At 39.5% G+C, this 16,065-nt stretch overlaps 1 protein-coding gene across 1 annotated transcript; it reads left to right on the top strand.

Moving 5' to 3' along the window:
• The first annotated feature begins 146 nt into the window (after positions 1–146).
• On the top strand, positions 147–14,457 carry uckl1a (uridine-cytidine kinase 1-like 1a). Its single transcript, XM_042002820.1, has 15 exons — positions 147–228; positions 5,523–5,710; positions 5,930–6,036; positions 6,475–6,645; positions 6,912–6,983; positions 7,113–7,302; positions 7,412–7,473; positions 7,699–7,715; positions 7,950–8,048; positions 8,134–8,227; positions 10,721–10,783; positions 10,864–10,986; positions 11,171–11,278; positions 11,470–11,626; positions 12,987–14,457. The coding sequence occupies exons 1-15, from the start codon at positions 209–211 to the stop codon at positions 13,067–13,069; spliced, it is 1,554 nt and encodes a 517-aa protein (XP_041858754.1). The 5' UTR covers positions 147–208; the 3' UTR covers positions 13,070–14,457.
• The last annotated feature ends 1,608 nt before the right edge of the window (positions 14,458–16,065 follow it).

The raw sequence follows: 16,065 nt of genomic DNA, 5'->3' as shown, positions 1-16,065 counted from the left end.
AAATATCTGTGCAGGTGTTATTTATTTATTTGTTTAGCGAATTTGAGAAGTGAGATGGGTGCATTACTTTGGTTTTGATTGTGCAGAAACCGGTTAACATAAACTTCATTACCCACAATTCCTCAGCACTCTTAAGAAGGAATCCATCGATGGCTCAACCAGCCGACTCCGGCTACGGATCCTGACGGATGCAGAGAGATTGAAAATAATGTCGTCCCGCTCGGACAGGTACATGATACTATCAGGAATGTTTTGCTTGTTTTTAAGCAGTTTGTTCTGAATTAAAATCTCGCGGTTTCTATCTGGTCCGCAGCAGCGTCCTCATCCAGTGATGTAACGCTAACCACTCGGACACCTCTGGTCCTATCACTCCTGCTCCTGTTAAAACAAAGACATCTTCGGTTTAAAGATCGGTATTCATACATTAATATTAATTAAAACCTCCCTGTTATTGTGCCTTTGTTAACTGAGCAATGCGTTATGGACAGTGGTGGGTTTACGGACATTAAATGTTCACTCGGAGTTCATCAGAAGTAGGTGAGCAGCTTTACGTCAAATCATGCGTCACAGACTCGGATGGGAAACCTCTAGAAAGTCTCTGAGTTTCACCTGAAATAAATGTTCATTTCATGAAACTCTGGTGCTCAGGTTGGGTTCACATAGAACCATAATGACAGCTTTTCAAAGCTATTTTGATTCTGAGCTGGTCTGTAAATTAACAGTTTGGTAACAAACAAAATTATTTAGATCGCTCATTTGATATTTTTATTGTAATCTAATGCTTAAAAACAAACTATGTAAGTTCAGATAAGCAGAGCTTAAATCAACCGATGTACAAAATTGATTAAAAGTAGTGTTGGACTACAGAATATTAAATTAATCCTTATTAATATCTTCATATAAAGGGAAATATGCACAAAGCATAAAAAACTATGTCCAACTAAGTTTAGAACAAAAAGTAAGGTAATTTATGTTTTGTGATTATTTCCTCCTTTAATAAGACTTATTAGTATTATACATCATTGGAAAGCCTGGTTCGTCACCTTTACAAGGTATAACTTGTAAGGATTGGAATTCTGTGGTTTGAGCAACACAGCTAAATATGTGAGCGGTGCCCCCAAAAATGTGCCCAAATCTCCTGCAATATTCTCGTTAGTATTCACTCTTGTTGTGAGTTGTTTAATGAATTGGAGGATTGCACTATCAAACAGTAATAAGGAAAAAAGGGTCTTATTCTGCTGTGTGATTGCATCCTGCTCCTCAACCAGGAGTTGTGGAAGGCCCACTGGTGTGGTTGTATTGGTCACTCTAGCATGTACAGCATGTCCAAGCTGATCCTACAAGTGTTCAGTGGGGCTGAGGTCTGGACTCATGGCAGGCCATTCCTTTCTCTCCACTCCCAAATTCTGGGGTTATTCTGTGATGATCCTGGCTCTGTGTGGGAGAGCGTTGTCATCCTGGAGGATGGAGTTAGGTCCTAGATTCTGGAGAAGTAGGATCACTACTTGCTCTAGAATATCGTTCTGACATGTCTATCAGTTAGGTGCCAATCATGTTGCGGTCATACATCTATGAGTGGCACACACCTGGCAGCATTTGAAACTCAAAAAAAGAGTGAATAATAACAGAAGAATATTGCAGAAGATTTTGAAACATTTTTAAGGGGCATTACCCACGCATTTAGCTGTGTTGTTCTCTCCACAGAGGCACAGTCTTGTTGGAAAGATGACTAATCAGGCTTAACAATGATGTATAGTATAACACAGATTAATATTATCACAGAAGTGAAAGAATCAACCAAACACAAAGTTCTGTACTTGTTTGTGCTCAGTTTGTAAATGGCTGCAACCTGCAACTGAATAATCAAACTCTAATCCAATTTTACTGGTTTATATTGGGATGTGGTTAGTTGTTAGGAAGTGCGACTTAGATGTGGGTGGAGTATGATGGTCTAGCTCCACCTTCACACTGGTCACAGTCAGACAGCCCTCATAATGTCACAGTTAATACTACGTCTACTATATATACTGTTAATTAACGTTTTATAAGCTGGTCATATGTTAGGCCTGCCAGCTAAGTTTATCTGAACTATACAAGTTATTTAACCATGACAATAGTGTAGAAAAAATCATTAATTTTAATTAACAGTGTTGGTAGCAAAAAAATGTAAATAGTAAATTAGAAGTTGCACATTTTTTTACTTATGGATGTAGAGTTTACACAATGGGTTTTTCTTAAAGTGAGATAATACAGCTGTAAGATGAAGCATTGGAATCAGTATGTTGATATTTATATATTTATGTTCTATTGAAACACACATCAGTGCAAACCTAAAACGCTCATCGGCTGTACCCTTCTGCTCTTGATGTTTCTTTTGTTTTACCTTTGGAGGCATATAAATAAAATTGGCCAGGTAACTGAAAAAACAGAGCAACAGCCTGTTATATTGCGGTTCAACCTCTAAATAGGTTTGCTTTTTCTCAGTGGTGTCTCGCTGGGTCAGGTCATTGACATTGGAGGACGGATGATAGCAGAAATCCGTCTACAGGTGCCTCTATTAATACCAGCCAAGCAGCTCTTTGCTGTCAATGTTAGAGTGATCCTCTTAGTGTCACTCACGCAGGAAGGAGGACACATTGGTGGCAGCATGAAGCAATGAGCAGATTTGTAGATGACACAGATTAAGTGAAGCAGACCAGAAAGAGAAGTGTAATTTCCACACTCTTGCCACCTCAATCTCCGCTAGGAGCTATTTGCAGATTTTTTTGGAGGAGGTTACCACAGTGACAGGCGAGCTGGAGGGTAGCAGGTTGTCATCTGAAGCAGATACAGCTCTGCTGGACTATGCTGGAGCCAGAATCTCTGGGTGTTGGTCGCTGAGGTCTAACCACAGGTAAGCTCAGACTGACTGCTGTTGTTTCCTCTCAGCTCAGGTGCAATGCCTCATGAGGCTTTCATAAATTCTGGATACATGTGTGCACTATGAATAGTCTCTAAACAGAGTTTACCGAGAGGTCAGAGGATGTGCAGGATTTTGATTGGGAGAACCATTTTCATCTGGGTTGCTGCTCTGTCATTACTAAACTTTGAAACTGCAGCAGTTGGAGATGCAAAACAGTCATTAATCCTCATTTCCATTTAGAATATGCTCCATTTTGTATGCATAGTGTCTAGTCCTAGTTGTGCATCACATTTAAAGCAAGCAGAATGCTCATTTAGTTTCTAATTATAGCCGATGGGAAAACAGAATTCCTAAAAGTGTCTTCTGAGAGTCTGACGCAAAAGCTAAGCTGACTTTTGTATGTTCCATTGTAAATAGTGCTGTGAGTCTAATCTTAATTACTGTGATCTAAGCTGTGATGTACCGGATGAAGTGTTGTACAGCATAAGTAAACATTTCCGTTACTGCCATTAAACACTATGAGGATTCTTTTACAACTGTAAGTTTCCACTGAAAAGATATCTGAAAGTTTGGAAGTAAAGTTAAGACAAAGAAGAAAATTTCATCCAGTTTGTGTATATATACACTCGCTGACCACTTTATTAGATCCACTTTGCTAATACTTGGTTGGACACCCCCTATGCCTTCAGAGCTGCCTTAGTTCTTGGTGGTAAAGATTCAACAAGGTTTTGGAAACATTCCTCAGAGAATTTGCTCCATATTGACATGACAGCATCACACAGTTGCTGCACATCCATGATGAGAATCTCCCGTTCCACCACATCCCAAAGCTGCTCTATTGTACTGAGATCTGGTGACTGTGGAGGCCGTTGGAGTCCAGTGAACTCATTGTCTTGTTCAGGAAAGAAGTTGGAGATGATCTGAGCTTTGTGACATGGTGCATCATCCTGCTGGAAGCAGCCATCAGAAGATGCTACACTGTGGTCAGAAAGGGATGGACATGGTCAGCAACAATACTCATGTAGGCTGTGGTGGTTAAACCAGGCCATGGTTGATACTAAGGGGCCCAAAATGGGCCAGGAAAATATCCCCCACAACATTACACAACCAGCAGCCTGAACCATGTTTTCATGATGTTTCCACCAAAGTCTGAGTCTAGCATCTGAATGTGGAGCTGAAATATTTGTCCAGTGTCGGTGAGTCTGTGTGAATTGTAGCCTCAGTTTCATGTTCTTAGCTGACAGGAGGCACCTGGTGAGGTCTTCTGCTGCTGTAGCCCATCTGCTTTATTGTTGGACATGTTGTGTAAATGCAGAGATGCTGTTCTGCAGACCTTGGTTGGAACCAGTGCTTATTTGACTTCCTGTTGTCTTTCTATCATCTCCAACCAGTCTGCCCATTTTCCTCTGACATCAGCAAGACATTCTGGTCCAGAAAACTGCTGCTCACCGGATATTTTAGACTATTCTCCGTAAACCCTAGAGATGGTTGTGTGTGAAAATCCCAGTAGCTCATTCAAAGTCACTTAAATCCTCTCTCTTTTCTCAGTCTTTTGACTTCATCCAGTCGTCTTCACCATGTCTACATGACTAAATGCTAGGGCTGGGCAATGAACAAAATTTTATATCTCGATATTTTTTTTACCTGAATCATGTTATACGATATATATCTCAATATTTTTTTTGTCAAATAGTAACCAAAGAGACAGCTCTAATTTACAGCCTTCAGTGCTAAACACACTTTTATTAAGGATCAGCAGCACATGTGCATTAAAACAGCTGACTGAAATTAAAGTAGCTTTATATTAAATTAAATGCTTCTAAAACAAAATGAATGAAAAATACTTTTCAATGACCATAACAAAAATACAGCTGTGCAAAATGCAAAAGAAAAGATGCTTTCAACTCAAAACAAGCTATCTCCATATAAATGATATTCCCTCAGTTTATATCGTGTCTGATAAAGTCTGGATATATTTTAAAATCTTGATATATTGCCCAGCCCTACTAAATGCAATGAGTTGCTGCCATGTGATTGGCTGATTAGATATTTGTGTTAACAAGCAATTGAACAGATGTACCTAATAAAGTGACTGTATATCTAATGTAATTTTAAATTATTATATTCACAATAGATGAATCAGCTTGTTTCCTTATGTTGATTGGTTTGTAAAATTCAAGACATCATTAGTTAGCTGTCAAAGAGTCATAAGAGTTTTCATCTGTCCCTGGTTTGTATGAAGAGAGGCCTACCACATTGCTGTATAAAATTCAGGTTTGTGTATATTTAGGAGCAGGTGTCTTGTTCAGCAGAAAGTGTGAGAACAAAGTCTCATATGAAGACCAGTATGAGCAGGTTTATTTATATTTTGGTTCTTCTGAATTAGTCAGCTCTGAGTGCAACAGGTTGAAAGCTGTGTCTGATGCCAGTTAGCATAGTTACGTGATTGGTATAAAGCAGTAAGAGCAGGTATGTGTTCATGCAGCAGCCTATAACACTGCTGTGCTTCATGTCATTGGTTGATGTAAACCTGTAGCCATGTGGGGTTTTTTGTTTCTATGTGATTAACATGCATGTTGTGTTCAGGCTGTAACCTGCCCTGCTGTTTGCTCCATTGCAGTGGGAAAGGGGAGGACTCGTTGGACCGGCTCCTGCCGCCCGCCGGGGCTCCACGCAGGAAAAGCACTACCTCGTTGAGTAAAACAGAGCCTCCTCTGCTCCGCACAGGCACACGCACCATCTACACCGCTGGCCGCCCTCCATGGTATGACGAGCACGGGGCTCAGTCAAAGGAGGCCTTTGTCATCGGTAAGACATTCGCTGGTGATGATTTTCTGTTTTATTTCTCTTTCCACCTTCATGCCAAGTCATTTCTTTGAGCTGAATAACCTTTTTTTTTTGTCTCATTCTCTTATATTATGCCCATAAACACTTAATTGCAATCACACATGCATACCATCAGACAGCATTAGATACACTCTGAAAAATACACATAAAAGGTTTTTGAAATGCTGTGTGTATCTGCAGGGTTGTGTGGGGGCAGCGCCTCAGGGAAGACCACTGTAGCCAATAAGATCATTGAGGCTCTGGATGTGCCGTGGGTTGTGCTGTTGTCTATGGATTCTTTCTACAAGGTGAGAGGATCATGCATATTAGTTGCTTTGTGGTTATTTTTTGCATTTTTTATTTGGTTTTAACCCATTATCTACGGGTTTCTTGCAAAATGAAAAAATCTTTTGTTTGGAGCATTTTTCAGCACAGAGCCTTGCTGTAACAATCACGCTGCTGTCACTGTTTTCACTTAATGAGATGCTGTGGTGACGCTTTAGATTACAGCCTGAAAATTTCCCCACACCACTAAAATTGAGCCAAGCAAACCATCTGACAATCCATCACACATATTGTTGCTTTCTGAAAATATCCTGAAGCTTCATGCTGGTGCAGCAGTTATCATGCCCACCAACTGAGAAATTTGTTTTTAATAGTGGATTTACAAGTTCTCCATACCAGCTCTGCAGTGTTTTATTCAAGAAAACTCAGAAAATTGCTTCTGGTATTAATCTGTCTTTCAGGTTTTGTCCCCAGAAGAGCAGATTCTAGCAGCAAAGAACGACTACAACTTTGACCATCCTGGGGCGTTTGACTTTGAGCTGCTGGTTGCCACCCTGCGGAAGCTGAAGCAGGGCAAGAGTGTGAAGATCCCGGTGTACGACTTCACCACACACGGGCGACAGAAAGACTGGGTGCGCTGGTTTTTTTACCATTAGCAAGTAGCCTAGTTTCTACAGAAAACTAAATAAAAAATGCCTCTTGTAGCATTGGGAGTAGAGCAGCAGTAATGAGGCAGCTGCATTCTGCATTTTCAAAGGTGAAGCTATATTAATCATAAATAAAATGTTATTTGTCTTTAAACATGTTTCTCAAAGAGACAGCTTTAATCTTCTAAAAGCTGAAAGGATTGCTTGAAGCTGCTTTCTTCTTTTAAGGCTTTGTCCTCATCCTTTTGCAGAAAAATGTGTACGGTGCCAGTGTTATCATTTTTGAAGGAATTATGTCTTTTGCGGACAAAGAGCTTCTTCAGGCAAGGCGCCATATCTTTCATTCCTTTCCTTTTTCTGAAGAATTGTTGAGTGAAACAGTTTGTGCAGCTGCTTTGGTGAAGAGAGCCTGATTGAACCGTTTGGAGGTGTTTGCTCTCTCCCACCTGCAGCTCCTGGATATGAAAATCTTTGTGGACACAGACTCAGACATTCGGCTTGTCCGGCGGCTCCGCAGGGACATCACAGAGCGTGGACGGGACATCGAAGGCGTCATTAAGCAGTACAACAAGTTTGTGAAGCCTGCCTTTGAGCAGTACATCGAGCCGACCATGAGGCTGGCAGATATTGTCGTACCGAGAGGTAAATCAGACGGCCCTCACGCTACAGGAAACAACTTTAACTGGAAAGTTTTTACATATTGTTCAGTTTGCTTCAGCGCATAGCACCTACAACTGTTTTTCCCTCCAAGGTGGTGGTAATATGGTGGCCATTGATCTGATAGTCCAACATGTCCACAGCCAGCTGGAAGAGGTAAGACTGAATATTTGAAGCTGCCTGGCACCACCGTGTGTTCAAAAGTTGCACTGACTGACACTTTTCCTTCCCAACCATGAACACACGTAGTTTATTTTGAGTTTGTCCCACACATAGCTCCCTTTACAAGATGCATACTACCCTTATCCTTTAAAACTTTTTGTCTTCTTCTTATCTTGATTTTCTTTATCATTTCATTGCCTTTCTCTCCTCTTTATGCAGCGTGAGCTCAGTGTCAGGTACGCTGATACATATTTTGGCTCCTCTGGCTTTAGTCAGCACATCTTTATTGCAGATTTCACATCTCAGCTTTGTACACTCTGACCTTCACTCTGTCGTCTCATCAGTCTTTCTGCATTATGTGGCTCTCTGAAGTTCTGTCCCAAAGTCACACTGATTTATTCATCTCTTGCAGCTATAGGAGAAAGAGACAGTGAAATCTTTTCATCTGAACATCCTCTCCTTTTCCTCAGGGCACTCCTGGCCTCTGCCCAGCAGACACAGCCGCTACCCCAGACACTCAGTGTGCTGGAGAGCACGCCGCAGGTCAGAGGCCTGCACACCATCATCAGGTACCAACATGTGCTCACACACAGCTTGAATTCTTTTCCACAGTGAAAAAACAGCCCTGAAACAATTCGTTTTGCTCTTCTGAAGGAACAAAGAAACCAGCCGAGATGAGTTCATCTTCTACTCAAAGAGATTAATGCGCCTCCTCATAGAACATGCACTAACATTTCTACCATCTCAGGTGGGCTAAATTACCTTTAACTTATTACCCCTGTAGTGGTTTTTGACTGTCTTAATTGTTTAGAATTATCTGTGTTTCTGTACAAATATAATCCATAGCATCACAATATCTTAGAAAATTAGATAAGGACAAGCATGTTTAGCAAATTAGGCAAAAATATTGATGGCTGAGAAATTATAATACCACTTTTTAAAGAGTTTGAACTCTACCACTCCACTGTCAGACAAATTGTGTACAACAAATTTAAGACCAATCCAAGAGTAGCATATGCAGTAATCTAAGAGAACAGTGGAATCCAGGGTAAGGTGAGTAAATGGTTTAAATGTCCAGGTGCACAAATTGATCCATTCATGCAACCTGTCGGGTCAGCTGCATTTAAGCTTTCCTTTCTTGGGGATGTTGCTGGCTGATTCTCACAGACTGGTGCAAAAGATGACATCACCCAGGCTTTACACAGAATTGGGCGTCTTCTAACAGTAGTTACAAATAGCAGTGTTTCTCAATTCAGGTCCTCAGGTACCACAGCCCTGCATGTTTTAGATGTTTCCTCGCTTTAACGCATGTGGATGCAGTGAATGGATTATTAACAGGCTTGCAAAGAACTTAATGGGGGGGTCCATTTATCTGAATCAGGTGTGTTGGAGTTGGAAAACATCTAAATCATGCTGGGCAGTGGTACTTGAGGAACAGGATTGAGAAACAGGGTTGAGGGTTAATTAAAAAGAAGAAAAGTTAATGTTTTAAAAGTCCTAAACTTGATCTAATGAAAATATTGTGGAAGGAGCCAAAGTGTGCAGTTCATGTGAGGAACTCACCCACATCCCAATAATAAAGCTGTTCTGTACGGGGTGTGATATACACGGTGTCCATTAAATCTCTTTACACTTTAACAAATCTATTACAAAAGCATATGAAAAGAGAAATCTGTGGCAATTATTACAAAACAAGGTGTAGATATTAAAGCTTTTTTGTCTCACTTCATACACCTCTATATTTGTTTTCCTCAGATGTCCTTGTCTGCAAACATTTCTTGTGCCATGCACGAACTGACAGACGTGATGATGGATGTCTTCAATATTTAATCTTATATTTTTGCTGAGTCTGCATATCTAATTTTGTTTCAATAAACCATGATACAAACTGTGGCTTTTCTAGAGAAAACACCAGTTTTTTAGGGTTTTATTTAACAGAATATATTTCATTAACAGGGTACGTGAAATGCACAAATGAAATGTGATTAAAAACTTTTAAAAAACACTGAGTACATAGAACAAATTTGATTATCGTATCTCATCAATTGTCTTCGTAATAATTTTTGTAAATTGTAAAGAGACTTTATGTACACCTTGTATAGATTTGTTTAATTAGTTGAGTTAGTTACTTCTTATCTGTTTTAATGACTTAAAAATCTCATGATTTTTTTATACAGAGAAGTTTCTAAAAAGTTAATAAACATTCAAGCACCTTTGCATGTTTAAAGAGTGATGGTATAATGAAGAAACCATAGACATTTATTACCAGACTTATTAGTTCTGCTTTACTGAGTTACTTTTGTTATTTAACTAATATTAGTTAATGTTTTTTTTTAAGTCATAGCCTAAAAACCATTCTTCTGAATCATTCTGTTGTCATTGTTATTTTAGGCCACAACACATGAAAACCTTCTTTAGACATTAATTTATGCAGCAAACAGCAGGCCAACATGAGTAAAAAAAAAAAGAAAAAAAAAACAGAAAAAAACAAAAACAGCTAAAAGTGCATATTTGACTCATGTTTAGCATGTATGGTTGTACTTGGCAAGAATATGAATATGGCTGGAAGTGTTAACAGGCAGTTGGAAAAGCACATAAACATGCAACACAGACATCTATACTTCAAACTGTACATAACCACAGGATTTATTATACATGTTTTAAAGTTCAGAGTTATACATGATGAACATCTTTTATTTTTTCCACATTTCCAATTTTAGTCTCTCAGTTCTTGTCATATTAAAATGAAATGTTAACCTTTTTAGTGAATGTGTTAAAGCAAACTGCTCTCTCTCCCTGTTTTAAGCTGAGCTTTGTTGTACTACAGCAGCATATTTTTAATGAATGACTGTCTAGCACTATGCCACTTTGCACACCTCTGCTGCTATTACTGACTGCCTTTGCACTATTATACATAACATATACATACAACTCTTTGCTTGTACATAGAACTACAACTTAAATGTACAATTTTGCTGCTACTTCAAATGAAACTGTGAACCCCTTATAGTTATTGTTACAGTTGGCCTTAGGATCAGTTCATGCTTTAAATCTCTGCACCTTATTTATTATCACTGTGTAATGTCAGATATTTGTTGTATATGTATATACATTCCTGTAATGGTGCATAAAGTGCATTCACAACCTAAGAGTCAGTTTTCTGTGTCAGAATAATAATGATGTTGGATGTTTGTGTGAAGTCTCCAAACAAAACTTACTCCTCTCCTGTATCCTCACACAGTCGTGTGTGGTTCAGACTCCACAGGGCTATGAGTACGAGGGCCGCAGTTACAACGGGAAAGGGGTGAGCCATGTCTTGTTAACCAGCCGTGTGTTTACTCAGGGGTTCTTCATCACTCTTACACTGCTTCCTTGTCTCCACAGATCACAGGTGTGTCGATTCTCCGGGCAGGAGAGACCATGGAGCCCGCTCTGAGGGCCGTGTGCAAGGATGTCCGCATCGGCAAGATCCTCATCCAGACCAACCTGGACTCAGGAGAACCAGAGGTGGCAAAAATGACTCATTTAGTACCAAAATGTCTTTATTCTTCAACACAGTGTTTGAAAAGTACACCCAACAAGGGATAAATGTTTCTATTTTTTTTCCCCACATGATGCTTGTCTCCCTGGTAACTACCTGTCCTGTTCCTGTAACCATAGTAACTGGTCTTCTTCTTTCTGGCCTCGCCAGCTTCATTACCTGCGTCTGCCCAAAGACATCAGTGAAGATCATGTCATCCTAATGGACAGCACCGTCTCCACCGGCGCTGCTGCCATGATGGCAGTGCGAGTCCTGTTGGTGGGTGCAGCTAGTACTAGGTCCACCAGTAGGACCCCTCCCCTGTTGGTCTGTCACCTTGTTTAATAATCACCAGCATGGCTGTGGGGTAGAGGATGAAATTTTATAAAAAATTTCACAAACTAATTGGGCTTCTGGTAATAATCAGGAAGCATCTGATGGTGGATGCTGTGTTTTGTGCGGTTGAGCAGGATCACGAGGTGCAGGAGGATAAGATCATGTTGGTGTCGCTGCTGATGGCAGAACTCGGTGTGCACTCTGTGGCCTACGCCTTCCCAAAGGTCAAAATCATCACCACTGCTGTGGACAAGAACCTGGACGATTTCTTACATGTCATTCCTGGTATCGGTAAGCAATCCTGCATTTACCCAGTGTTTTCTGTAATGTTCAGTCTGATAAAAAAAATTCTAATTTTAAGCTTGAACTATAACGCTGACATTGAAAAACTAGAATCCAACAGAAATTTGTGTCATTTTCAGCTTTGTTTTGGCTGAGTGATTTTAGCATTATGCAGAAATGTGACAGATAAAAGATAATAAGCGTTTTTGTTTCAGGATGACAGATTTCATTACATGTCTGAGCAGATTCTATTTTTAAGGTTGTGTCACTTTAGATTAGAGGCAACGGCTGCTCCCTGTCTCCTGTCCTGTAACTACCATGTATCCACAACAGACAGAGCAATCTGGTCTCTGTAGTCTAATTACACAGAATTACATAGTGACAGCATTTTCTGTAGAGAATGCATGTGAGGGTAGTGATATAAAGTTTGTATTGATTCAAGAAAAGCTGCAGGCAGGATTTCACACATATATATTCATATATACATATATAGTATCTCACATAAGTGAGTACATCCCTCACATTTCCGCAAATATTTAATTATATCTTTTCATGGGACAACACTGCAGAAATGACACTTTGACCCAACGTAAAGTAAACTGTGTACAGCTTGTTTAATCGAGTAAATCTACTTTCCCCTAAATATAACTCAGCACACAGCCATTAATGTCTAAACTGCTGGCAACAAAAGTGAGTACATCCCTAAGTGAAGATGTCCAAATTGGACGCAATTAGCCATTTAAATCCCGGTGTCATGTGACTCGTTAGTGTTACTCTCAGGTGTCAATGGGGAGCAGGCGTGTTAAATTTGGTGGTATCGCTCTCAGACTTTCTCATACTGGCCACTGGAAGTTCAACATAGCAATTCATGGCAAATATCTTTCTGAAGATCTGAAAAAAAGAATAGTTGCTTTACATAAAGATGGACTAGGCTATAAGAAGATTGCCAGCACCCTGAAACTGAGCTGCAGCATGGTGGCCAAGACCATTCAGAGGTTTAACAGAACAGGCTCCACTCAGAACCGGCCTCAGAATTAACAGAAAAACACATGCAAAGAAAAGAAAAATAGCCTAACCAGCTCTACCTAAGAGTTACTTCCGGTTAACAAGACAGGTTTTCCACAGAGTTGCAGTGTATTATTAGTAACAGTACACAGTGATGCAGCACTTCTTTCATCATTTGCTTAAAAGCCAGGACAAATGTCCCAATACAGAGTACAATTTTAGAAGATAAATTACGTTTTGTGCAGAATTTAGATGAGTCAATGGAAAATCACTTCACTTTACATCAGCTGTTAATTCCTTTGCTAGTGTTAAGGTATCAGTATGACCCTGACATCACTGAGACAGCTCTTGTGTGTGTTTTTAGGGGACTTTGGAGACCGGTACTTTGGGACGGACGGTTCAGACAGCTGGAGCGATGATGAGGGCCAGGATCAGCTGTCTTACTGACTCAAACGGCTGTGAGCCTCTGTAAAAAAAAACAAAAACACAACTACTTGAAAACTAGTTACTGTGCATCCTCCTCTTCAGGCGCAGACTAGCAAAAATGTGATTATTTTCACTTTTGTGTTCAACAGATGAAATTTTATACTCTTATTGCAGCCAATGACTCAGTGTAGTTTTGTGCACGAGGGAAATTTTGTTCTGGCGCAACTCATTGTTCATATTTTCATACAGCAGGGGTCATATGTGTGAAACAGTGCCATTACTTTTCAGATGCAATATTGCAATTAAAAAATTGAATTAAATAATTTAATGTAGGTCATGGTTGCACTGGCTGTTTGGAGTTACACTGTGAACACTAAGTGTCTTGAAGAGTAAACTGAAACTCAACAGTAAAAACAGGGCGTCATCTTCAACATGTTGTGTGAGCATGAAAGCAGTAGATAAATGACACAGCTGAGGCTGATGGACATGTCTTTTTATGAATAATAAATCTAAGACATTTTCATAGAGGATGTGAAAAAGTTAAAGCTAAAATTCATCCTCATCAGCGTCCACATAGAATTCATCCAAAAGCTGCTGAGTCTCTGCTAAAGGCATCTCACTGTGTTAAAAACAGTGATCCAGCTCTGCACTGACATTTACACCCGTCCACCAAGTTTCAGGAAATTCAGTTTGATAGTTTTTGTTTAATCTTGCTGACAGAAAACATACGTCTACCTCACATTTCACTTGGCAGATTTCATCTTCTGGAGGATAAAAGGATCAAAGCGAAGAGGAAGTTATTATTCAGCCTGTGTGAAAAGCTAAGTGGCTAAACGTTATAGTGGAGCAGTGTTTTCTTTTCTTCTTTTTTTTTAGGTTATTCTATATGTGAATGCAAGATGATTCTAAATGTGTTTTCAAATGAAAACTTTACAGAGTGAAGTCCTTTAATTCCTTAAATTCAGACTTTCATCATCTGATGGATTATTGTTTTTTCTGTTTTGTTTTTTTTTATCACAAACATCTACTCAGGTAACATAATACAGTTTAGCTGAACTGAACTACAATCCCACAGGAAACTAGTTTAATGATTAATTAAATGTTTCCATACTTTTTAGCTCTTAAAGCCCAGTCAGCCTTTATAAGAGCTAAAAAGAAATACAGATGTAATTACCTACTATAAAAATATAACAGGATGATAGTATTCATTTTCAACTGTTGCTCAAAGTTTAGACCCCAGTGTTCACAAGACTAAAAGTGTACTTTAGTGCAAATATTAATGTTTAGAAAATATTTTTATTGATGATTTTTTTATGTAATCAATGCTTCTGTAGAATCATTGCTAGCTTGGTGTTATCCTGTCAAATGGGGAAAAAAGAAAACAGGTGACTATAAAAATTTCACATTTCTCTTCTGTTTTATTGCAATTTATTCAAGCATAGTAACGTATTAACATAGTAACCTTATTGCAGAGCAATCCTTCATTTATTTTGGCTCTGCCTTTTGAGGATTTCTTTTAATAAGGCCAAGGTTTCAAATAAATAATTAGTCAAAAGCCTTCCAATGTGAAAATTTGCATCTTTTGAGATCTAAAAATTTTTATTTTTGGCTCTAATATCCTTCAGTGAACCTTTTTCACCAACTGATTTAGTGAGACAAAAGTCAGCAGATTAATCTCAGAAATAATCATTTAATGCAGCCTGATGGTTTGTCATGCATTAAAGAAGCATTTTTAACTAATATCTCTGTTATGGTTCCACAAATGACCCTGCTACTCATTAGAAAGCACAAGTGAAAGATTAATGGATTACTAACATGACTAACTTACATCACTATGTACCAGTAGCCTATAAGTTGTAAACTTTGAGTTCTGGTCCTCATGTTTAGCAAAGAGAAATTTTATTTTTGCCTAATTTAAAAAGAGAGACTGAAAACGGACAGAATAGGGTTACAAACGATTGTTTTGGAGATTCCTTGTTGGGTTTATAGAGCTTTAAATTTATATAAAATTCATATGTGATAAGTTAAGGTGTAGAGCAACTGTTGATAAATTCTTGTTTTTTATTTATTAATTTTTAATATAAAAAAAGGAACAAATGCCAAACCGGATACTTCCCTATTTCCGAGTTTGAAGAAAGATTTTAGGCCATGTTTGAGTTTTCACTGCCCAAAAGCTGATAGTGCAATATTAAATTTGTGTCTAGACTGACTGGGGCTGCGAGAGGTCACAGACGATCACACGCCTGCGACTGAATATTGTAGATGTTCCTCACACTCTGGGTTCATGCCCAGGCTGCAACTCTCCCCCTCTGTGATGCACTTTAAGTCCTGAAGGGGTCAGTAAAGCTCCCACAAAGCCTCTCCCTATGCGTTTTACAGCATCTCCCTGTATGTTCTTTACCATGAAGAAAGCCAACTCACCTGAATCACATGTTAAAACAGCTCTGACATTTAATGACATGAGTAGCTGTTGCAGGGTCTGGTGTCTATTTCTGTCTGTTGACGTTCACTGATTTTATCAGAGTTGCAAAATAAGCAGGGAAAATCTCATTTCTCCCAGTTGTGTTCACACCTTTGGATCCCCGTTGTGAGAGTCACATCGGGGGCTGACATGTCTCCCCATAATCCGCCAGTTTACGACCTCTTGCTCAGTGTGATCTCTCCTCTCTGTCTGATCCCGTGTCTTTTTCTCTGTCATGCACATTCATTGAATCTCACAGCCTCATTCATGTATTTATTCAACCATTCATGCTGCTCACGGCGAGATTAGCACATCACATGGGCTGTGAATGTTGTGTCATCTTCACACCTACAGTATCTGCTGCTCCTACACGTTTGTTTTGGGCTGTTTTCCTGTGATAGCTCCTCGCCGGGCGGGTGACACTGTGATCACGGATGTCACGGCGCACGCTGTATTCTCCAAGACAGTAGAAGACTCGCTCGCCCATGTGACTACTGCCTCAAGGTTAACCTGTTACCATGGAGACAGGCCCGCCAATGAAAATTCAGCAGATGGT

The sequence above is a fragment of the Melanotaenia boesemani genome, chromosome 13 (assembly GCF_017639745.1).
Source record: "Melanotaenia boesemani isolate fMelBoe1 chromosome 13, fMelBoe1.pri, whole genome shotgun sequence".
NCBI lineage: Eukaryota > Metazoa > Chordata > Actinopteri > Atheriniformes > Melanotaeniidae > Melanotaenia > Melanotaenia boesemani.
This window is presented reverse-complemented; position numbering and strand designations above follow the sequence as displayed.